Genomic DNA, 23,950 nt, shown 5'->3' with positions numbered 1-23,950 from the left:
AGTATAACTTAACATATTCATCTCCACCTTAAGAAAGAAGCTAATTTATTAGTGAGTGCTTTGCAATGGGGCAGTAGCATTAGCGTCTGTGTCCTTCAAGTGGCCATTTTGAAAAGTTACTGAAGAATATCTGGTGAAAGATTTGTATGACTAAAGTTGACTCTGTTCTTTAGGTCTCTGATAAAATCCATAGCCATGATCTAAGGTGCATTTTAAGTTTGGGTATATTGTTGAATTCTGATCAATATCTTCAGGCAATATTCATATTGATAGTAACATTTCATAATTTCCATTTAAATGTGATTCTCATTCAGTTTATTGAAGATGAACTCAAGGATACAAAACTGTTAAGTAACCATTAATTGGACAAAAGTAATTTTTAAAACTGAGTTGTAAATTTCGTTGGCTTGACATCCACTGATTCATACTGTTTAGACAGGATTTGAGGAACTCTTACTTTTGGTTTTGTACTGTGTTACAAATGGTAACATAGATGATCATATCCAAATGTCAGTCCAGTTTTTGAGCATTTAACTGTTTCAGGAGAACATTACCAGATTCTTAGAAAAGTTATTTTCAAGTACTCTCAAACACCAGTTTTCATGGAAATAATTGATAAGCCCAATAAAGAATTCTAATCTACGGATTAAAGCCACACGTGGATCGTAGGTTGATAGTTTTGCTCCAACTGGATTTGAAAACTGCTTTTTCCGAATAGTAAAGCTGATTGTACACCAGTCAAGATGTAAATGCATTAATGGCTGTGGTCTAAATAGCCTGAGTCAGAGTTTTCTTTAGTGTTGGTTTAGTAAATTACCCCACGTTGGTGCTCTGAATATATCCAGTCAAGCTGGTGTCACAGTGCAGTGGGAAGGGCAGCGCTAGTGAATCCCTGGACTGGAGCTCTGCTTTTGCTTCCTTCAGGGAGAGCTCGTGTGATCTTGAGTTACTCATCCAAGCCCACTTGCCCTTACTTTGTTATCTATGAGATGGTGAGATCGGATTAAAATTGCATAGCTGCAGTGTGCTCTGGTTTCTAGGTCATGGATGAAAAGCTTGAATTCCTTGTGAGAATAGGCGAAGTCGTTGTGGCATACAGGTGTTTCGGACCTCAATTAACCATGACCTCTGCAGTCACTCCTAGATTGAAAAGAGACATAATTCAGGCTTTGTGGAAAAAAAAAATCTACAAGACAGGTCAAAAGCTGTTTTGATGTAGAAGTGGTGTTACTAGGTTGTCTTTATGCTCTCTTTCTGGCTGCCTTTATTTAAAACGGGCTCTCTTTCATTGTTGATATTCTGTGTACCTTCCCTTTGCAGCTGAGATATCGGCTATATGTCAGAAAAAGGTAAGCGCCGGCCATCTGTGTGGAGGAGCATGATCGGCTGTGTTGTGTGTAATCCACTTGTTGGCATCTGCCTCATTTCTGTGCCCTGGTTTCCCAGTGTGTACATGTCACTGCTTTTGTGAAGGCGGAAAGGACATAATTTAGCATGCAAAATTGCTGTGTCTAAATAGTTTGCTTGCATCTCTGCTTTTGCTCACTCATCCTGTGCATAGTGTTTTTGTTAAGTAATCAGAAATAAAAGCATATGTGTAATTCTGAGAAGGAGTCTTATTAAAAAAAAAGGTTGAATGATTGCACTATTCATAGGATGTGACTTTAGTAAAAGATACATCTCATGTGCTGAAGTCTTGCTTGTTTTGAGGAAGAATATAAACAGTTCAATTTCCAGGTGTCATCTAGCATGCTTGATTGACTCTTTGTGGGAAACATTCACTTACACGTAAGCTGAACAATGTATCTAGCTAGAGATTTCTCCTTCAAAATTTCCTTTACCCATATTTCATAACAAATTTTCTCTTATTGTTTTAACAGTTGAAAAATGTAAGGAGAGATAGTGGGGTATCATACAGGTTGGTTGAGATGCTTAGGTTCTGCCAAGCTCTATTCCTTCCTAACCATGTGGCTTTTGTACAAGTCTTTTAGACTTGTTGGAATGTTAATTAGGAGTCAGTACGTTGGAGGCTGTCTCAGTTATGCTGCGTAACCAACTGTCCTGTTAGTTGTGGCAAACAACAACAACCAAGTTCTCATTACGTGTCTCTGGATCAGCAGCTTGTCCTAGGCTTAGCTAGGCAGTTGCTCTGCTGAGCACCTCTAGGTTCATGTGTGTTGATAGGCAGGCTGGAGATTGGCTGGTTCTGGCTGGCCTCAGCTGCAATGGCTGGAGCTATTGGGATGACTCGGGTGTCTGGGCCTCCCTCTTTCCAGACAGTGTCTCTTCCTCCTGGAGGTCAGGCTCAATTTCTTCACAAAGCAGTAAGTTCATAGCAGAAGCAGTTGAGACAGAAGCTCACAGGTCACACAGTGTCATTTCTGCTGTGTTGTTACGGTCGAAGCAAGTACCAAGGCATGAATTCAAAGAGTGGGAGAATAATCTTCTTGATTACATGAGGCATGGCAAGAATTTTGTGATCGCATTTAGTCTACTACAATGTGCTCTCTGGGCTTAATTATGTACCTTCTTTTTTTTTAAAAAAAATATGTATGTATATATCTGAAAGACAGAGTTGTACACGGAAAGAGTGGCAGATAGAAAGATTGATCTTGCATCCATTGGTTTACTCCCTAAATGGGCATGATGGCCAAGACTGGACATGGACTGGGCCAGACTGAAGCCAGGAGCTTCATCAGGGTCTTCCACATGGGTTCGGAGGTCCAGGCACTCAGACCATCCTCTATTGCTGCTCCAGATGCATTAGCAGGGATCGGGAAAGGGAGTGAAGCAGCCAGGACTTGAATTGGTGGCCACTATGGAATTCAGCATTGTGGGGGCTGCTATGCTGCAATGCTGGCGCCAAGTAGTTATATTCTTACCAGGTGCAAAATATGTCTGGTGCTTTATGAAGACTCCTCTCCCACCAAATCTTACCGACTTAAGGCTTGAGGCTTCATGTTCAGGATCTTTTGATTTGAAACTCGTGTTGTCACTGAGGAGACTCTCTGGGGGATACATTCTTTTAGAGAACCAAAAGGGGAGAGTTACCTGCTTTCTGTATGAGTAAGGCAGTGGTGAGATGAGGATAGATAACAGTGGTAAAGGGGTGTTCAAGAATAGAACAGGGAAGCAGGTGGCAGTAACTGGTCTGTCTAAGCAGCTCCCGCCATGAACATGTCACTAGTTCCTTTGTCTTTAGTAGAATCTGGTTGTGCTCTGCAGTTGCCTAGTTCATTGCTGTCCTCCAGAGCAACTGGCTCTGTACTCTGAGGTAGCTTTCTTTTTCAATGACAAGGAGCCCATCTTGCAGCTGACTGATTTCCTAATCTGTGCCCTGCATGTGGAAATTGAGGATCCCACGGACCTCTTTCCATTTTCAACTGTGTCCGCTTTAGTTGTAGCTGGCAGGGGTTTTGCTGGTATGTGTTTCCTAAAAATGTCTTGGACTTCCAGTGAATCTTGTTGGAATTTTGTGCTCCCAAGGCCGCCTCTGTAATGAGTTTTGAGGCAGCCATTTCTACTACACTTTGAGCGTTTCATTCTGCCCTGAAATCATGAGAAGCCCTGTTCCAGCTGAGAAGCTCCATGGGGAGATGCTGCCTGGTATCTTGCTGAAATCTGGTTATGGGATCTTGCAGTCATACAGCAGACCCTGATTTCATCCTTCTTCTGAGACCCTTTCTACCTTGGGAACTTTTTAAGAGCACCCAGGTCCTTAATCAGCAGGACCTGGCTTTAAAGCAATATTCAAGTGTTCACCTAGCATATTTGAGACCCAGAGCAGTTTATTTTTTAAACACTTCTCTGCTTCATATGACAAAGTTATTTTTAGTAATAAGCTTCAACTTAGCATATGTTTATTTCTTGTCCCTTAATAAACATTTATTTTAAGAGAGCTAACTTGGAGAACTATGGTCAAGTTCATATAAATGCAAAATTGTTTGATCTTGTTCTAGGCACAGTTAATGTCTCTGGGAGCTGTATGTTCCTACACTGAACAGTAGATTTGAAATAAACCAAGTTATGACATGATTGAATGATAAACAGACCTTGATTTATTTCATTTTTGCCATTTGGTACAAATACATGGAGTTACAGTTTTTCCAACCTGGGATTAAGATCCCTTTCCAAGTTGAAAAATATCGTAAGTTGAAAAATCCGTTTAATGTAACTCTCTAAACAGCATAGCTCAGCCTCATCTACCTTAAACATGCTAGGAACACTTGCATTAGCCCACAGCTGCAAGCTCTTCTAACACAAAGTCTTCTTTATAATAATGTGATGAATATCTTATAATGTTTAGTACTGTACTGAAAGTAAAAAGTAAAAGGTAATTTTAAAAAAAAACTATTTATTTTGAGAGAGAGACGTCTTCCATTTGCTGGTTCACTCCCCAGATGCCCACAGTGACTGGAGTTTGAATAAGGATGAAACCAGGAGCTGGCAGCTTCTGTCAGGTCTGCCACATGGGTTTGTGGCCCAGGATGTAAGCCATCCTTCACTGCTTTTCAGGTCTGTAAGCAGTGAGCTGGATTGGAAGTGGAACAACCGGGACTAGAACCAGTGTACATATAGGATGACAGCACAGCAGGTGCAGGGGCAGCCTGTTTAGACACCACACTGGCCCCAACCAAATATTGTTTTCAGAAATATTTTGTTGCTTATCTTGCTTAGAGTCAGTGGCTCAAAGCAGATTGGTGTTCTGGGTACCATCACATGCAGTAAATACAGATACTGCATAAGAAATGACTCAAAATGTACCAGCATAAAACATGCAGCACTTAACTGTGTTCCGAGAATCTGTAGGTCAGGGATTTGGAGAGGGCACAGTGGAGATGACTTATCTCTGCTTGCTGTTTGGACCTCCTCCGGGAAGGTGTGAGTAGCTGGGGGCTGCACTTATCTAGCATGTCCAGAATGTGTGTTTGGGCTTGGGATTGGGGTAACTTGAAGGTACATTATCCAGTGCTGTTGACCTGAGGTGTAATCACTGCCTGTCTCCTGACTTTAAGGCAGAGTTCTAGGAAAAGCATTCTGATGAGGAAGCTTCTGGAAAGAGAGCATTTCAGGGCAGCTGAGTGAAAGCTCATGCCCATTCCTGCTTGCTTGGAGTCACCACCGTCCATTCAGACTCCAGAGGAGGGGAAGTCAGCATAATTTCTTCATACACCTGTCTGGCCGCACGTTGGTTACATTCTTCCCATACAGCCTGGGTCTTCTCTAAATCAGATCCAGATGTGGATGGGGCGCAATAGTTATGGTCCCTTAGGAATGATTTTCCTGCTGTGAAAAGCTGGGAAGGAAAGGGGCATGAAATGTGAGCGGTGGGGAGGCACACAACGAGTGGGCATTCAGCAGGTGCATGCCACCAGTTCCGTTGGAATCAGTCCAGTTTCCTGGGAGTCCATCTCTTTGGTTTTTGTTTCTACCCTGCTATGAGTTGCCTCTCTTTTCTTTCCCATGAAAAGTGGCTGTTTGCTAAGTTGTTGTATCAGCTTATTATTATTTTGCTATTCATTATTTGTAAGTCCAAAAGCTTCTTTAAAAAGGTTGTATATTTATTTCAAAGAGTGACAGAGAGAGAGAGACAAATGTCTATGGTAGCTGGCCCTGGGGTAGGCAGAAGGTAGGAACCTGGAACTCATTCCAGGTCTCCTATGTGGCTGGCAGGGACCCAAGTCCGTGAACTATCAAGTGCTGGCAGCTGGGTCAGAAGGAGAACCCATGAGGCTGCTGGGAGCCCTGCTGCTCATGGAGAGGATGATGAAGTGTACCCTAATGATGCTTCAGAGACCGTTTGTCTGTCTCAGAGAGCCTGTGATGCACCATGTTAAATTACAAGTTCTTTGTATACAATACATCATATTCAAGCCCTTGCCATCATTTCCTTCAGGAGACTACATTTCCTTAAAAGGCCCCATATTTAATGTTTACCTTGAGAACCCTTGTGTTGGCTGGCAAACCGTCCTGTGCTCAATAAACTCTAGTTGAGAATGGAGCAATTTGTTTATCTCTGTCCTGTCACATTTTTCTATAGGCATCTAGAAGCAGCCAGGTACCCTCCTGAAAAATTCTTAGTGAGATTGGGGTCCATAGCGCTGCCTCCTGGGAGACTTTGTGCCCTTGTCGATAAGCATCTTCTTCCAACAATCAGAGTTTTACTCTCTCCTCCATCCTCTCCAGGACCCATCTGACTGAGGCCCACCAACTTCCCCTCAAGCACTCACTGTCATCAAGCAAACAATGCATTCTTTGTTTCATTTATTTTAAACCATATTTATTTATGTATTTGAGAGACAGAGAGAAGGGGAAAGAGAATGAACAAGCTGTCATTTGCTGCTTTCCTCCCCAAATGCCTGGAACCATCTGAGCTGGGAGTTGAGATCTCAATTCAGGTCTCCCATGTGGGTTGCAGGGATACAACTCTTTTAACCCATCACCTGCTATACCATAATCCTTATTAGCAGGAAACTGGAGTTCGATGCTGGTAGTGGACCTCAAATCCCAGTTTTTCCAGTTGTTTCAGTACTAGAAAATATAGGTCACATTTTCTTCTAGGTTCAAAAGACAATTCTCTCACTGCCTTTTTCAGCCACACTGCTTCTCTGATTCCTACTTGTCACCCAGCCTCAACACCACTATCACGTGTTTTCAGACTTTGTTATGGCAGCACCTTGGACCTGGAGCCATTTTCTGTCCAAGTTATGCTATAGCAAAAACATAATAGCTTCTTGCAATAGCCACTGACTTGTTCACCAGCCAGTAGATGAGCAATTTGGCTTGGGAATAACTGGGAAGTTCTTCCTGTTTGCCTCGATAGTTGGTAGTACATTGGCTACTGGTTGGTCCCACACATCCATAGTCCTGTGTCTGAGGCCTCAGCTGAGATGTTTGGAACTGTACTGGGTCAGCTGAGTATCTCCTTCCGGTGGGTCGTCTTGTTCTTTAGGAGGCCTCGCTCTGCGACAGGGTTCCAGGAGGTCTAGACTCAACGTGGTGGAAGCTTGGCAATCACACCAGCATCATGTCTGCTGCATTCAGTTACTCAAAAATAAGTTCAGGGTGATCTCAATCTCAACTGCAGAGGAAACAGCATCCACCTGTTGATAGGTGAGGTTCCCCAGGCCTGGAACATGTGTTGCTATTTGCCCAGGTCTGATTCATGTGCACATGTGCAGGAGCACAAAATAGGAACATGCAGATACGCAGCCTCTGGGTGCTGGTGACTTGGTGGAGGATTTGGTATTGGACAGGTTTACAGTATATGTTTTAGAAGCCGTTATTATTGCTTTCCTAAGATAGCAAGATAGATGAACTTACTGCATTAAAAAAAGATTTATTTGTTTTTATTGCAAAGTCAGATATACCAAGAGGAGGAGAGATAGAGAAGATCTTCTGTATGTTGATTTACTTCCCAAGTGGCCACAACAGCCAGAACTTAGCTGATCCAAAGCCAAGAGCCTGGAGCCAGTTTTGGGTCTCCCACAAGAGTGCAGGGTCCCAAAGCTTTGGGTCATCATCGATTGCTTTCCTGGGCCACAGGAGGGAGCTGGATGGGAAGTGGGGCCGCTGGGATTAGGATTGGCACCCATATGGGTTCCTGGTGTGTACAAGGTGAGGACTTCAGCCGCTAGGCCATCATGCTGGGCCTGAAATTGCTGCATTTTTTTTTCTGAAATAATTGATGTCTACGTTATTTATATAAGTAAATCTTTGGCAAAGATTATGGGACTGCTTTCTTTGTGTATCTAAATATGTTTGCTATATTCTTAAATAAAACATAGAAGAACATTAAACTACTTCTCTGTAGGTAATTATGGGAAAAGAAATTTCCTTTTTTGAGCCAAAAGGTCTACACCAGAAAGTCAGGAAATTTGATTTAGGTGTTATTTGGTTAGGAAAAAATAGGGTGGGAAATAGTAGACCTTAAATTTTGGGACTTTATTATCGTTAATAGCTACCCTGTAAGCCACATCCGTATCTTATTCTTGAGTAATGGTGGGACTCCCACAGACACAAAGACTCATTATAGGCAGCCATAACACAAAGCACAGATCCAATGGCTCACCCACAATCAGCCTCACTTCTGTGGTTTCAGAGGCTGGGAAGTCCATGATCAGTGTGTTGGCAGATCCTGTGTCTAGGGAGGACCCCCTTTCACCCATGCACTTTCTTGCTCATCCTCTTATAGGAAATGGGACTCCTTTGTTCCCAGAGCCCTGAACCTCATGATCTGGTCCTCTCCCAGAGGCTCCAGCTTCTAATAGCATTCTCTTGGAGCTTAGTATTTCAACCTTAGAATATATGTTTTGTCAGCGGGGGAGATGGAGACGCTGAAACCATAGCAACCCTCAGAAGGATGAAGGAAACACTGTAAAACGATCTGCCTGATGTGGTGGGGCAGCACCAGAAGCTCCTACTGGATAAGGGTTCGGGCACTTTTAGAGGAGGCTTAGCCTGCGATGAGAAAAAGGTCTCACAACGCAAGGGAAAGAACCCATCCAGAGAAGTCAGGGCTGACATGGGTGTCAAGGAAAACAAGGGCTTCCACCATGGAATAGACACTGCATTTTAACAAGTCATCCTGTTTTTTCAAGATTGTTAACAAAAACATTAAAGGTGAATTGTGGACATTTTTTAGTCTTAAGACCATGAGAGCTAGAGATTTGAGGAACTATGACAGCCTAAGCCCCGAGGGGCAAATGAGGGTCAGCAGCCTGCAGCTGACATCAGAGCGGAACCAGCCTTGCTTGTAAACAGTCGTTCCCACCGACAGTCCAGTCCACTGTCAGTGTTGGAATGTGCGTTTTCTGTTTTTTTCCTTCTATCTCCAAATGCCCACCAAATGCTGAGTTCATAATGGCTTAGGGCATCACACCCTTTGGAGTGTTCATTTTGTTGGAAGTGTGACTCAAAGGCTGGAAAGCTCTGTGAGTGGCTGGCATCTCCAGCAGGCCTGGGGCATGTTTTTCTTCTTCTCTGTGGCTATCAGGGTGTTCCCGACAGCTCCTGCACGCTGCTCCGCTGCTCCGTGCCAGTGCTACCTCACTTGCTCGCTCTTGTCGAAGCAGGTCTGACAGCGGTCTCTCGTGGGCTCAGCCGGCCCCACTGTTTTGTCCCTCTCACTTGCTCTGTTGAGTCCTCTCTGCGGTTAATGTCACAGCTGATGCTGTGACACTGGGTGCTTTTGCTTTCTGTCCATGAGGGTGCCGACTGACATATTCATAGCTCTTCATCAGGAGATAGTGTTGGTGGGAACAGCAAGGCCTGATGCGGGGCCTTCAGCTCAGCACACCCTGATCCCTGTCTGTCCTGGAGTCAAGGCCGGGCAAAGCACAAGCCACGCAGATCTGCTCTGCACCTGGTGGAGGATTCGATTCTGAAAGAGTTTATTCTGGGAGCCAAAATCATCCCTTCTCTTCTCCGACGCACTGTGATGTGCGCTCTCCGACCGCACTTCTCTTCTGCTTTCTTCCCTTTGCTGCCGAAACTCTCCAAGCATCACCTTGAAATCCACAAAGCGAGTCACCTCACCTCCAGCCACTGGGGTGACGGTAGAGAGGGCTCTCCCAATACAACATTTAGAACCTCCCTACCATTCTCCCCTCTTGCTTTTATTTTGAGCTGTGACCAACATCTAGCTGAATGCAGAATGACCTGCATTTTGCAAATCAGTGGTGCTTCAGAAAAGTGCTGTCCCTCTGGGTGGCCCCCTAAGTGTTCTAATTCATACCCATGGTGGCCAATTTTCATTGATTGTTTTTTTCTCTCTCTAGAATTGCAGTTCCCATGTTAGAAGAGCAGTTGTCACCTGCTTTTCAGCAGGGTGCTGCGGTCGTCACGGAAACAGGCCTGTTCGGTACTGTAAGAGATGCCACTCGAATCATCACAGTAGTGACGTGGGAGCTGCGGCCGAGACCCACCTCTATCAGACCTCCCCTCCACCCATCAACACGCGAGAGTGTGGCGCCGAGGAGCTGGTCTGCGCGGTGGAGGCTGTGATCAGGTGACCCCACGGAGCATTGCGCTTGCCTCCCCACATGCAGACAAGCATATTGAACCCAGCTTAGAGTATTGCCCTTTCTCATGGGGCTGCCCTGATGATGTTTGGATGTGTGAGTTTCACAAAGTTATTTCTCTGAATGCCAGGCACTGTGCTTGGCACTGGAGAAGAGAAGGGAACAAGGGCGAGGAAAACTGAAGCTCTTGGTGCACATTAAGTAATGAACTGGGGGTGCCAGGATAGGAGTGCCTGGCTTGACTGACAGCAGTGTTAGCCTGTTGTGAGAATGAAGGGTCTCATGACCAAATTCCCGACACAGAAAAACTACTGTGTGGGAGAACTCAAAGTCATGTGACCCCGGGGTTGGTCCCTGAGGGTCCTAGAGGTGCAACAGGACCTGATACAGAAAGCGACATGGCAACTGATAACCTCAAAAGAGGTTCTCTTTTTGTATAATATTTAAGGAGACAAGATTTTTTTAAAAATTAAAGAGATGATATTAGGACTGTAGAATTTTAAAGACAGGAATGAACTCCTCTGCCATATCTGAGTGGTTGACACTTAGCAGAACTATAATAAATGTTTGTCCAACTAAATAGGAAGTTTGCAAAAGAGAGAAAAAAAAACAGTCGTATCACTTTCTCAGCCTCAGCTTTGACATAGGTTCCTATTTTATTCAAATGTATTTTCACTTGTGTAACTAAATCACAGGATGTCCAGAATTCTTTTTGGTATTATACTCTTAGCTCTCTTTCATGTTGTGTTTTCTATATTTGTCCATTTTTTGTGGGTGTATAATAATTTATATTCATCTAGAAATACCTTAGTTTTGCCCACCATTATATGTTTAGCTTGCTCCAAGATTTTTACTCTTATAAATTCCTCTTTGATAAATGTTTTTGTGGGCAATGCCCTTCCTATCTTTTCTGTATTCCTAGGGTAGATTACCAGATGTGGGTTGATGAATCAGAGGATATGACTATGTGAACGGCTCTTGATATATCACCAAATTGCTTCTTGAAGCATGCTCATGAATGAATAATGCCAGCAATGCATACGAAGTTACCAGTGTTTGTTGTATTCTTGCTAACACTGATAATTGTAAAGCTGATTGGAAAGGGTGTCTTCATTGGTTCCCGTTCAGGTCTTTACCACTAGGTATTAAAGAATTTTACAACTGGGTGCAGGTCTCCCAGTCACCCCTTGTATCATGTGTTTTACTGTCACATGGCTTCATGATAGATCTAAGTGGAAGCAATGACTTCCAGTGGGAACCAGAAATTCACTTCTCATTAGTTGCAGGAAGTGGTTCTTGGTACCTTCTGTGTGTCTGTCTCTGCAATGGGAACAAAGGATGAAGTAGTAAGGGAGTGAAATAGGGCTTCAGAGAGAGGTGCTCAACTGATGATGTTATAAGTGGGTCACGATCTAGAACCTTCCGGTGGACTGACTTGAAATTGTCCTGCCTTGGCAGCTTGTTGAAAGAAGCCGAGTTCCACGCGGAGCAGCGAGAGCACGAGCTGAACCGCCGACGGCAGCTGGGCCTTTCTTCGTCCCACCACTCCCTGGACAACACGGACTTTGATAACAAGGACGATGATAAACACGACCAGAGGCTGCTCAGCCAATTTGGAATATGGTTCTTAGTAAGCCAAAGATGTTTACTGTTCTTTGCTTTCTGACTCCTCTCAACAACACTGCCCCCATGAGGGATTTCTCTTGTGCCTTTGAAAGGACAACACTATAATTAGTGAAAACTGACCTTTGTAATGGGCCTGTGTCCTCTGGGGCTGCAGCTTGCTGCCCTGGCATACACATTCGATTTATCTAGAAGAACCTTTAAAAAAAATAATAACAAGGCCTAGATCCTTTCCAAGAATCTTGAGAATTTTGTTTTAGAAAAGCTCCCTGGTTGATTTTGATGAATGGGCAGGTGTTGGAACCTGTGGTCAGTACCAGGGCCTGACCACAAGGAATAAGTGGGGATGCTGCTAGTGTGTGTTGCCAAACACTGGGGTCCATGTAGTTCACCTCTCACCATCTCCCATCCTTGAAGAGCTTCTGGAGAGTTCTAGGGGGATTTGGGGGATTTGTTGCAGGTCTCCACACACCAAGAAGTGATAGCCCAGAGGAGGCAAGAGATGTGATCGCGATTACTTGATTCCACTGCAACATTGATTCAATGGAGTACAAATGTGCAGACCCGAAGTCCCAGGCGAGGTCAATTGGCCAGTTCTGCTTTTGTGAGATGTTTGTTAGGTCTCCATGGTGACAGGTCTCTTTTCATGTTTGTACATAGTTTCCAGAAAATGTCTTTACCAGATTGAGGTCATTGTTGATCTCACATGTCTTGCTCCCTCAGATTTATTGCCCAATGACAGCAAGGCTACTACTGTGGACTCTTTGAAGTCAGGGACAGTGTTTGGTTTATTTTTTTGTATCCCTGGACCCTGATTTAATGACCAAGAAAAGATGGTTTCAGAAGGAATGACAGCCTTAAAAAGTATTGTACGAGGCGGGGAGGAGCGAGGTTTCAGAGCCTCAAAATTCTGAGTTAAAAAATAAATCATTACCTGTACCTGATCATTTTGGAACTGGAGTGCATATCAGTGACTTTTCCCTGGAAATATTGATGAGATCTGAGTTCACAGGCTTAACTTTTCAGGTGAATTATTTAATACAGGTTATGCAACACATTTCTTGCAGAAGAAAAGTGCATATTGGAAGGTAAAAGCTGGAGGGGAAATTATTGCTGCAATCCACATATCCCAGGAGAGAGGAATTCAGTTTGTGGATGAGTGAACATGGTTTTTAAAACTGCCTGTTTGCAGTGGGTTAGCTGGCACATCCTCTTGCCTTCCCGTGTGCCTGTCAGCACTTTGTCAAGCCAGATGGAGGCTGAGCAGCCCCTGCTCTTCTTGCCTCCAGGTGAGCCTCTGTACGCCCAGCGAGAACACGCCCACGGAGAGCCTGGCCCGGCTCGTGGCCATGGTGTTTCAGTGGTTCCACTCCACAGCGTACATGATGGATGATGAAGTGGGAAGCTTGGTAGAGAAACTGAAGCCTCAGTTTGTCACCAAGTGGCTGAAGACTGTATGCGACGTTCGCTTTGATGTCATGGTCATGTGCCTTCTTCCCAAACCCATGGAGTTTGCCAGGGTAAGTGGAAGCCTTCTTTTGAATCTCATTAGAGAAAGGGGCGTCTGGGGACCCTTGCTGCTTCAGCCGCTGCAGCAGCTAGTGTCTTCAGATGAGAAACATCTCCCCAATTCCGTCAGGGGAGAGTCCAGTGTGTCAAAGACACTTTGGGTGATGGATGGTCTGCTGTTGAAGTTGGTTACGGAGGGGCCAGAATGACAAGATGAATCTGTGAGCTGTGCTTAGGAATGTAAGACGACGCCGACTTCCTGACACTGTGGAACATTAGTTGTGAAGAAACTTACAACAACAACACTCCTTTCTAAGCGGCGTCAAGAGCTCACTGTTTTTCTGGCTCAGTGCTGGGAGGCCTGTCCTGCCCCCTGGAGTGCCACACAAGTCTGGGGGCACCCAGATGCCCCTGTGCCTCTGGTTCAGGATGTATTTGTCTGTGTCATCCTTGCCCCTGCTTCGGTCAGTCTTAGGATGCATGGGTACTGCTGGGAAGACTTCTGATTCAATTCAATACAACTTTGGTCTAACATGGAAGGTTGTAGGCCTAGAATCTTTTTGGCAGGAATGCATAATTGTTTTCAACATGTTTTCTAAATTTTGTTGTTCTGAAAATTTAAAAATACTTTCGTGTATTTATTTGAGATAGAACAGGCATAGAGAGCTCCCATTCATTCCCCAGATGGCCACAAAAGTCTGAACTGCATGTGGACAAAAACTGGGAGCTCTGGCCAGCATTGTGGCATAGAGTAAAGCTGCCGTGTGAGCCTCTGACACCCCCCGTAGGTGCTGGTTCAAGCCTTCGCTGCCCCACTTCCTATCCAACTCCTTGCTGATGCACCTTGGAAAAGCAGCAGAAGATGGTTTGAGCGTTTGTGCCTTCGCCACCCACATGGGGAACCCCGATGAAGTTCCTGTCTCCTGCTCGGCCTGGTCTAGCGACCTAGCGGCTGTTGCAGTCATCGGGGGAGTGAACCAGCAGATGGAAGATTTCTGTCTATTTCTCTCTCTCCTTCTGTTTCTGTAACTGACTTTCATAAAATAAATAAATCCTGAAAAACAAGCAAAAAACTTGAGAGCTAAGGACACCACACAGGAAGCTGACTGAGCCGTCACTGCTGACCCCCAGCTGCAGTAGCAGGAAGCTGAGGGTAGAAGCTGGAGCTGGACATTGAACTCAGGCACTTATATAAGGGATTTGGGCATCTTCACCAGAAGGCTCAACTTTTTATTTTTACTCATGATTTTTTTGTCTTCTTTCAAAGTGGTCTTGAGGTAGATTTCAATTTAAAGCTGTGCTAAAATGGGACATTTAAGGATCAAACAGAACAGACCATCCAAAGCAGTAGCTTGATTTGATTTCTAGAACTCCAAGAGGTCTTTGCATTTATCAAGACATACTTCCTCCTTCTTTGGTGCCACCTACTGGTTCACTTTAAAACTGAATTTTCACATAACGGAAATTTCCCATTTCCTAGTATTCTTATACTGGCTTATGTTTTCTATGATTACTTTTCTTAGAATATTGAAAGATGGTCCTCATCTGATCCTGGAGGATACGAAATGATCGTATTAGAAGGAAATCTTCCTCTTTCAATTTCAATCCAGTGCTGAGCCTGTAAATTAGCTCAGTAGACAGATTATTGGGAGAGAAGGCAAGATTTGTTTATGAGCACACATGGAAACACTCTGGACCGAATTACTCCCTGAATAACTAGAGAGACAGGATTTATAGGCCAGACTCTCAAAGCACTTTGTGAAGTGCTGCTGGGAGAAGGCATGGGAGGTTCTTTAGACTTTGTTGATGCCAAGGGAGAGCTTGGTGAGAGTTGAAATCCCAGGAAACTCCCTTGGTGGGGGAGTTGTTGGAGGTGAGCTTTCGGGGGCCCCAGCCCCAAGTCACACAAGGAGGTGTGGACATCTTCGTGCTGCTGCAGCTCATGTGGTTTTACCCTGAAGTCACTGTGCAACTCTGAGGGTGCAATGACTTGGGTGCGGTTTGTCCCTCAAGGATTTATGTGTTGGAGGTGTTGTCCCCAGGATGACGACGTGGCGAGCTGGTGGGGCCTTTCGGGGGATGGATTCTTATGGGAGGGGGAGGAGACCCTGGGGAGACCCGATGAAGTTAAGGCTCCTGGGGGCTTCAGTGTGGACTGGCCCTAACTGTTACAGTTATCAGGGTGCATGAAGCAGCAGATTAAGATGTCTCCTGCCTACGCTTTGCTCTCTCTGTCACTCAACCTAAATCTTTCAATGATGGAGGCTCAGCATTGCAGTCCTGGTTATTTCCCAGAGTAGAGAGGGTGTTTGATGAACTTCCCGAGTGGTCTAAAGTGCCAGAGTAATAGGGCCTTTGAAGTTCCTATGGAGGCATCTAGCGTTTGCTTCTAGGACTTTGAAACCAGGCAATGTGGTTCTCATTGGCACTGTGTCAGGAAGGAGGCACAAAAGTGAAATTGTGATTCACTGAATAAATGTGTAAAACGGCAGGACCCAATTTACAAAAAGGCAAAAAAAAAAAAAACAGCTCAAAGATGACTACGACTGGGTGGAGTTGCAGTTTTCCATTGAAAAATAAAATTTCTCCCTGTAGTCACCTTCATTTTAATGAAAGAGACAAGAAGTTTTCTCCTGTTCAGAAAATGAACCTAGTTTTATTAAATTTTTTCTGATCATTTGTGTAAATGTAGCAAGAATGGTAACTGACCACAAAAGAATTCTTCATTTTTAAATGTTTAAGAGACAGAAAGATAAAGAGAGAGAGAGAGAAAGAGAGAGAGAGAATGAGAGAGGCATTTTCATTTACTGATATACTTCCCAAATGCCTTCAACAGCCTGGGACAGGCTAGGGCCAGAGCCGAGAGCCAGGGACTCAATTCAGGGCCAGGAATCAGTGACTGCTGCCTCCTAGTACTTGTGCTGGTAGGAAGCCTGAGCCGGGAGCTGTGGCTGGGAGTTGAACCCAGACACTCTGATGTGGGATGTGCACATTAGGTTAAGTATCTGTTCCCACATAGTGCTTTGTAAAGTTTGCATTACCAGAAATTTTATAAGGAATCTCAAACTGGGCTTCATCAAGTCTCTTGATCCCATCATCTGAACCAAGACTCACGATCAACTTTCATCTGCGGCACCTGCGGATGAGGTGAATCCTTTCTTGTGGAAGTCCTCCATATATCAGAAAGCGACTTTCCTCATTTATCAGTTAACATTGAGAATGCTATAGATAAAGAAAGTCAGGCTGGTTTTACCAAGATAACGCTGACATCCAATAAAGGCACTGCTTTGTGTTGGCTGGTTCACTTCCGATCTAGCTCCCTGCTTGTGGCCTGGGAAAGCCGCGGAGAATGGCTCGAGTCCTGGATTCTCTGCACTTGTGAGTCAGAGGAAGCTCCTGGCTCCTGAGTGTGGGTCAGCTCAGCTCCAGCTGCTAAGCTATTTGAGGAGTAAACTAGCAGACAGAAGATCCCTCTCTTTCTGTCTTCTGTTGCCTCTCTATAAATCTGCCTTTCAAATGAAATAAATCTGAAATATATATGAATGACAAGATGAGAGGGAGAATGGCTGTAAGGGCCCCAGCTGGCTACCTCAGGCCGAAGCCAGGATCCCACAACTCCACTTGGATTTACCATGTGGGTGGCAGGTACCTAAACAATAGAAGGAATTTTTTATTTTTCAGTAAAAGCAATTTAACAGAACTCTGTTAATGGGTTTTATAACTTGGCAATGTTATTCTGAGTTAAGGTTTTACACATGTATCACATCTATCCAAAGATGCACACAAGGAAACCTATTAACTTTCAAAGTTTATGCAGAGTACAAGTCGCTAGTTTATGCAAGAGTTGGTTTTCATCTTTGCCCTACTTTTATTTGAATTGTGATTCTATCAGATAGAATAACCTATTTCCTGTTCAATGTCAAAGTTAAGTCTTATCTGAATCTGTAGGGGGAATCCTTCAGATCTTTTGATCTGCTCTGATAGGTGACCTCACGTTGGCTGTGGCTCAGGTGTGTGAGAAGTTACTGCATGGTGGGGTGGACCAAGGGAGAAGGCAGTGGGATTACTTAGGTAGTGTGTGTGTGTGTGTGTCTCTGTGTGTATATGTGTGTGTGTATGTGTGTGTGTGTGAGAGAGAGAGAGAGAGAGAGAGAGAGAGAGAGAGAGAGAGAGAGAGAGAGAGAGCACTAACTGATGCTTATTTGGAGGAGAAATAAATTCCTCCTCTTTTATGGCCAGAGAAGTTAAGACAAGCAATTCTGGGCTGAAAATCAGGGATATTTCCTCAGATATTTGCTTCTTAAAGAGACATCTCTGAGTGTTTGAGTTGTTTTTGCTGGAAGGTTTATATCAAAGGGGCAGGGAAAAGATGCAGACTTGGCAGGTAACTCTTCTAAGAGGGTTTTGAAGGCGCAGGGTGAGGTTTGGCTGCGTGTGGGACAAGCAGTGGATGCTGCAGCGGAGCGCTGAGGCAAGCCAGCGTTGTAAGAGGGCTTGGAGATGGATGGAGTCCCTTGTTTGGAGAGTGCAAGTGTTTATAGGTCAGGGTCATGGCCTCAGTGACAAGGTGAGCGGGGAGCCAAGAAGCTGAGCCTGATGGCAATTTCTGTTCAAGCTTTTCTTCTTCTTGATGCTGGACAGTTCCTTTCCCTGTGCCTCAACTTTCCTAGTTCCCTGTGCCTCAACTTTCCTAGAGTCACTTTTCTGTTTCTGTGAAGCTTGATCACTAAGATGAGGACAGTTGTTTTGCTTCTTCAAGGCATTGGGTGGCAGCCTCAATAATTGCCTGAAGGAGCTGGCCTACTCATCAAATTCTATTACTGTGAATTTGCTTCTTTTGGATCAGAGCAAACGTTACCAAATAGAGATAGGTCAATTGTCAAGGTGTACAAAGACCAATCTGCCACACCAGTCTTTGGAGGAGAGAAAGGCTTTATTTGCTGGATAGTAACGGAAGCAAAGAATAGGATTCATATGTGCTTCCCTCATTGGCAGGGGTGGAGGAAGAAGAGACTGCAGCACATGGTATGCGTTAGATAGGAGAGACTTGTATGAGGAAACACTGGCAAGGTAGGGTCTCACTGGAGGGTTTGGAATCAGGGCATTTAGGATAAGGGTCATAAGATTAACTCCAACATGGGCTTTCCCTGTTCGCTGGATCCCTCATTCCTGAAAGGGCTACTGTGTGCTTCGATCTCCATGGGACCATAGCTCAGTTTTTCTTCTGTGTATGTCCAGATTGCTCTGCATCTGGGCAAATAAGTCTTCAGTAACTCTTCTAAGTAAACAGGAACTTTGGGAACAGTGTTGTGGCACATCCCACGTGGGCACTGGTTTGAATTCCAGCTGCTCTGCTTCCAGTCCAGCTCCCTGCTAATGTACCTGGGAAAATAGAGGAGGATGACCCAAGTACTTGGGCCCGAGCCATTCATACAGGAGACCTAGATGAAACTGGCTCCTGACTTTGACCTGGCTCAACTCCAGCCATTGTAACCACTTGGGGAGTAAACCAACAGATGGAAGATATCTCTGTCTCTGGGTCTCTCTCCATATATCTCTCTCTAACTGCCCTTCAAATCAATACAGACGAAAACTCTGAGAGAATGAAAGAGAGTGATCAGACCCTTGTGGCTGGAAGCCATGGTTAAAGCAGAAAGTTGGGAAAGGATAGGGAGATACAGCAGGAAGCTTTTGGGTTCCTGGGTGTCAAGAGGAAATCTTCTTAAGGGGCAGTCTGCTTTGGTGATCTTCAACTAATGTGGAAGCAGACAATGCCCTATGCTCTGGGGCTTCTGGATTTGCAGCAGCATGCTTTAGGAATGTTTTTATAAATCATTCAGCAAAGCTTTTGTGCCTCTGGGATATAATCCAACCTTCTGAACACATCTTTCCACTTCTGCCCAATTATTTGGAGGGAAAGCTCCCCTAAGAGTTCCTGCTAGGTCCTAAATATCCCTCCAATTGCATTATTTTGTAGGATGAAGATTGTGGAGGGGAATTCATGATGGGTACAGATTTCCAATTTTTGTTCTAAAATATTTCTGCTTTTCAGTTTCATTAAAAGAGTCTCACAGACTAACTGGGATTTTAAAAAAAACATCGTTGTTCTTTCAAAATAATGACTTATGCTTATCTGACTAGTGTGTGGGAAAGGGCCCTCCCATTTGCTGGTTCATTCTGTAATAGCCTTGACTTGGTCATAACCTAAAGGTGGGTGCTGGGAACTCCATCTGTGCCTCCTGCGTGGGTGACAGGGGTCCAATTACTAGAGCCATTTCGATTGCCTCCTTGGATGATGCACAACCAGGAAGTACCAGGAGCAGAACCAGAACTCAAACCAGAGCACAGCGGAATGCCTCCCAACTGGCTTCCTAACCACTAGACCACCCTCCCCTTTGTCATGTTTTTTAATGTGTCCTTTTAGATTGATGCTTGCATATGAGTTAGGGGATATTTGTTGGGAAGGAGCTGGGATGAGATGCTCTCTGAAACTCCTTTTAGATGTCAAAGCTTTTTCCAACCAATGGATCTGACCCTTGAAATCCTGGGCTCTCCAAAGATGTACCTCTTCCAAAGTGCAAAGCCTTTGTGCTGTTTAACCACTAACATCACAGCCACAAGGAGACCTCGGCAGGGCCAGTCCTGTCTGTAACCAGCATCACCACCACCTGTATTGCTGAAAGCCCAGAAATAAAGTTGTTTGTGGGAACCATGTGGTCATGTAGAGCTTTGATTGGTATGGTACAACATCAATATTGGAGCTTTAAAATAGAATTGATTGATTTATGGGGGAAAAACCCTGAGATTTCTGGATATAATGATTAAACATTAAAATTGGATTCATTTAAAGTGGGGTTGTTTCCCACAAATCTTACCCTGCATGGCAAAGACTCAGAACTAGTTAACCCTTTGTTACTTTCTATGGTTATAATAAGAACAGTCTTCATTGTCTGGATTATAAACAGCTTACATGTATAAATTCACAATTTGAATGCTTTGCTAATCTAGGAAATATGTCATCTTAATCCATTTTCTAAAATGCATTGATTCGTTCTGCTCCAGAATGTACTTGGGGAATAAAATCGTGGCAGAATATACAGCATTAGGAAGAGCAGAGCTCTCCATCCCTGTGCCGTCTGTGATGAAAACACCTGTACAAAGTGGCCTGTGGTAGAAAGCCATGTTCTTCTGAAATACAGTTCTAACTGCATGTTGTATAATGAGTTTAATCAAAGTTTAGAGGTAACGTTTGCTTATCTTGTTGGGGCTGAATCTTCACAATTCTAATCCATGTGTGGCTTGGAAAGCCCATGATAGAATAATTCAACTTCAGTCTGCAATCAATCTTTAGATCTATTACAAACATGTTTTCTTTTTTAAAACTTTTGGGTTCCCCGTGGTTTCCAGACTTGTGCAAATCTTACTCGGAAAGTTCTCGGCTCAGGACTCAGAGTTCGTGCACTGTGGTCCTCCTCCATGCCCACTTCCTTTAAGATGTCTTTGAGAGTAATTGTAACACGTGTGTTTGATTCTTGCTCCCTGTGGTTATGGAAATCCACCAGGTTGGTGGCTACTGGGATAAATCCTGCAGCACAGTGACGCAGCTGAAGGAAGGTCTCAACCGAATCCTCTGCCTCATCCCCTACAATGTGATCAGTCAGTCTGTGTGGGAATGCATCATGCCGGAGTGGCTGGAAGCCATCAGAACCGAAGTCCCAGATAACCAGTTAAAAGAATTCAGGGAAGTATTAAGGTGCGTAAGGAGTGGAACGGAGTCATTGGAACTGTGATGACGTCTAGCATTTGCTGAGCACTCTGCCCACACTGTGTATGATGCCATTTGCTTTGAAAACAAAATCTGTGGTGGCTTCAAACGAAGCAGCTGTAAACTAGAGCTAAAATGATATCAGATGGTTCAGAAAAGATTTTCTTCTTGTGGAGTAAGTAATACATAAGCACCCTGTATTGCTTGCTTATTTTCAAATATAATTAGGGTTGGTGGGATATGGGGGCAAAGTACAAAGGGAAACGTTTTTTAGGTGCTGGGGAGTGACTAATTCCCTAGAAATGCAATTCCTTTGGTTAAAGCTAATGTGTTTATAACCCTGTCAGATTTCTATGCTAATGATAGAAACTCTTTTCTTATGGTAAAATGAGACATGTTATTAACCGTTCAGAACACAAACCGGAAGGTCTGATCCACCAGCTCGGGTTTGGGTGGCAGTGCAGGGGGGCCTTGGTGGATCCTGACACACACTCACTGATCATTTACTCTTGTTGCTCTGCTTTCCAGCAAAATGTTTGACATCGAGCTCTGTCCTCTACCTTTTTCGATGGAAGAGATGTTTGGCTTTATTAGCTGTCGGTTTACAGGCTATCCCTCCTCTGTGCAGGAGCAAGCTTTGTTGTGGCTTCATGTAAGTGACTGATGCTTCCGATGGTTTTGGGGAAACGTTCTTAGCTCTGAGCTTTAGACTCTTGGTGGAGGGCTAGGGAGTTTTTGTCAAGAGCCTGTCAATTCAAACAATTAGCAGGGACGATCTAAGATAAACCATCGCACCACAGGGGTAAATAAATGAGTTTCAGATATATGCAGGGGGAAATGTACATCATGAAAAAACTACACATGGATTAAAAAAAATTTTTTTTTGCACCAAAAATAAGTTTATTTTTTAATCCGTTTTTCTGCAAACTTTGCAGGTACCCTCACTATGTAGCTCCTTCTGTGCACACTTCTATGCAATAGTATGCCTGACTTAGCGGCAGCTCTCAGTCCTTAGATATTTCTTCATCAATGGATATTAAAAGCATAAGAGATGTTTTGTGGGATTCTGCTGAACCTTGGGTGTTAAGCAGATGCTTTACTTAGAAAGGCTGGGAACGACTGCTGGGAAATAGTCCCTGCTGTTCTTCAACCTGGAATGGGTCCTCCCTCTCCCAGGCTCCATTTATTCTTGATATTTCAACTCCTTTCTGCTCCTTCCCGCTGCTGCCTTCCCACTGGAATGCAGCTTCCTGCCCCCAGCAGTCATCCAGTCTCTCTTGGTTTTCTGCCGCGTGCTTGCTTTTTGTCAGCTGCTCCTGCTGCCCGCAGACTCTGGGAGTGCAGGGCAGGGCTCTACCCCATTTGGAATTTGTGATTCTCTTCAGTTGTTATGGCAGAACCTGACTGATACTTTGTATTTGAAGGAAGTTCAGTAAAAGTTGATCAAGCTGGGTTGGATACCTGATTTTAAAAAGTCTGGGGAATTTCAGAGAAGGATGATGTAATCCATGTTTTGGTTCACCATGGGCACAAATGCGTTTCTGGGTCCTGCACTGTGAACCCACAAGCTCTTCCAAAGCATTGTGTGCTGCCCATTAGGAGTCTAAACTCAAGATCAACATTTTTTATAACTGGCAAAGGATAAAAGGATGATTTTTTTTTAAGTCACCAAAATTTTAACTTCAGCCCCAAAAAGATTCCCATGGGACTATTCTTATTTTAGGAAAGCCAGTCTCTGCGCAAATGACTGGATGCTGCCTGTCTTCTAAGCTATGCTGTGGCACATGCACAAGCCCAGCTCTACCACCTCTAGCTAGAGCTGCTACAATCTGTGTGTTTTGTGGAATGCACTTTGAAGACAGAGCGCTGTGGCTGAGGTTTAAAAGCCCTCCCATTCCAGGAGCAGAGTGGATCGCTGCATGGTTGAAGCTGACTCATTTAATTGTGGAAACATTGGCAGTGCTCCTCTGTGCTTGGCACCTACTGGGAGTAAAAGCAGGCGAAGAAGTGGTCATTTCCTCATTCTCCTGTCCTCTAAGCACTCCACAGCGGGAGGGATGACATTAGATCATTAGGTACAGCATGAAGTAAAAAGTGCTCTAATACATGCATGTGTTCAGTTCTAAGAAAGAAGAGTGGGTTCCTTCTGGGGGAAGGAAGAAGACAATTATTTCCAGAAAGTTCACCTCAGACAAGGTGACTTATACGGGAGAGTGAGATTGGCTGGGAGGTTCAGGCTCAAGAGGAAATGTGCTTGTGTTGACTAGTTCAGGGGAAGAGGGGTAAACTAGGACAATGGCGTGAGTAGGAATAAGAGGGCAATTTTAAGAGAAACCTATGAAGTTTTCCTATGAAGAATCTGGGGGCTCACTGGATATTGGGGTTGGGGAATAAGGAAGATTATTTTCTTACTATGAAGAATTTGAGGATGACTGTGCTAATGGGATGTGGGTAAACCTAAATGTCTTCATGTTCAATAGTTTGCTTTGGAAAAAAATATTCAGTGTGCTTTTTTTCCCCCTGAGTTCTAACGTTTGCCTATTCATTGTGGGGGTGTTTGCCTTTTTTCCCCCAGGTGTTATCGGAGTTAGATATCATGGTTCCACTGCAGCTATTAATAAGTATGTTTTCGGATGGAGTTAATTCTGTCAAAGAACTGGCAAATCAAAGAAAGTCAAGAGCCAATGAACTGGCAGGGAACTTGGCAGCTCGAAGGGTAATTATTGCCACAACTGTGCTTGTCTTATTCATCAGGACTTTGAAGATTCTTGTCAGCGATAGCAGGCTTGAAAGTAACTTCATAGACACCTCGCTGAAATGCTTCCTCAATCCATTTCACTCTGCTGAAATTTTAATCTCGTTCAATAAGAGAACTTTGTCTAAAACATGCTTGAGGTAGTGTGCTATCAATCCATTTTGAGTTTTCATTTTGCCTTAACTTTTTTCTTTACTTTTGGTTTTCTCTCATCCTTGAAGAAGAGAGGAAAAGGGTAGCTTTGAGGGTAGTCTTCTTACTTAGCCTCTTGGTGAA

At 44.1% G+C, this 23,950-nt stretch overlaps 1 protein-coding gene across 5 annotated transcripts in view; it reads left to right on the top strand.

Moving 5' to 3' along the window:
* Positions 1-23,950, top strand: part of UNC79 (unc-79 homolog, NALCN channel complex subunit) — a 210,975-nt gene that overhangs the window by 78,810 nt on the left and 108,215 nt on the right. For all 5 annotated transcript variants that reach the window (XM_040975119.1, XM_040975118.1, XM_040975121.1 and 2 more), the window contains 7 exons: positions 1,321-1,349; positions 9,780-10,009; positions 11,481-11,652; positions 12,935-13,165; positions 20,717-20,907; positions 21,448-21,571; positions 23,495-23,635. In XM_040975119.1, the coding sequence (XP_040831053.1) occupies positions 1,321-1,349; positions 9,780-10,009; positions 11,481-11,652; positions 12,935-13,165; positions 20,717-20,907; positions 21,448-21,571; positions 23,495-23,635 (1,118 nt within the window). The remainder of the gene's footprint in view (positions 1-1,320; positions 1,350-9,779; positions 10,010-11,480; positions 11,653-12,934; positions 13,166-20,716; positions 20,908-21,447; positions 21,572-23,494; positions 23,636-23,950) is intronic.

Source organism: Ochotona curzoniae, unplaced genomic scaffold (assembly GCF_017591425.1).
Source record: "Ochotona curzoniae isolate NIBS_2020 unplaced genomic scaffold, NIBS_Ocur_1.0 contig_2688, whole genome shotgun sequence".
Classification (NCBI taxonomy): domain Eukaryota; kingdom Metazoa; phylum Chordata; class Mammalia; order Lagomorpha; family Ochotonidae; genus Ochotona; species Ochotona curzoniae.
This window is presented reverse-complemented; position numbering and strand designations above follow the sequence as displayed.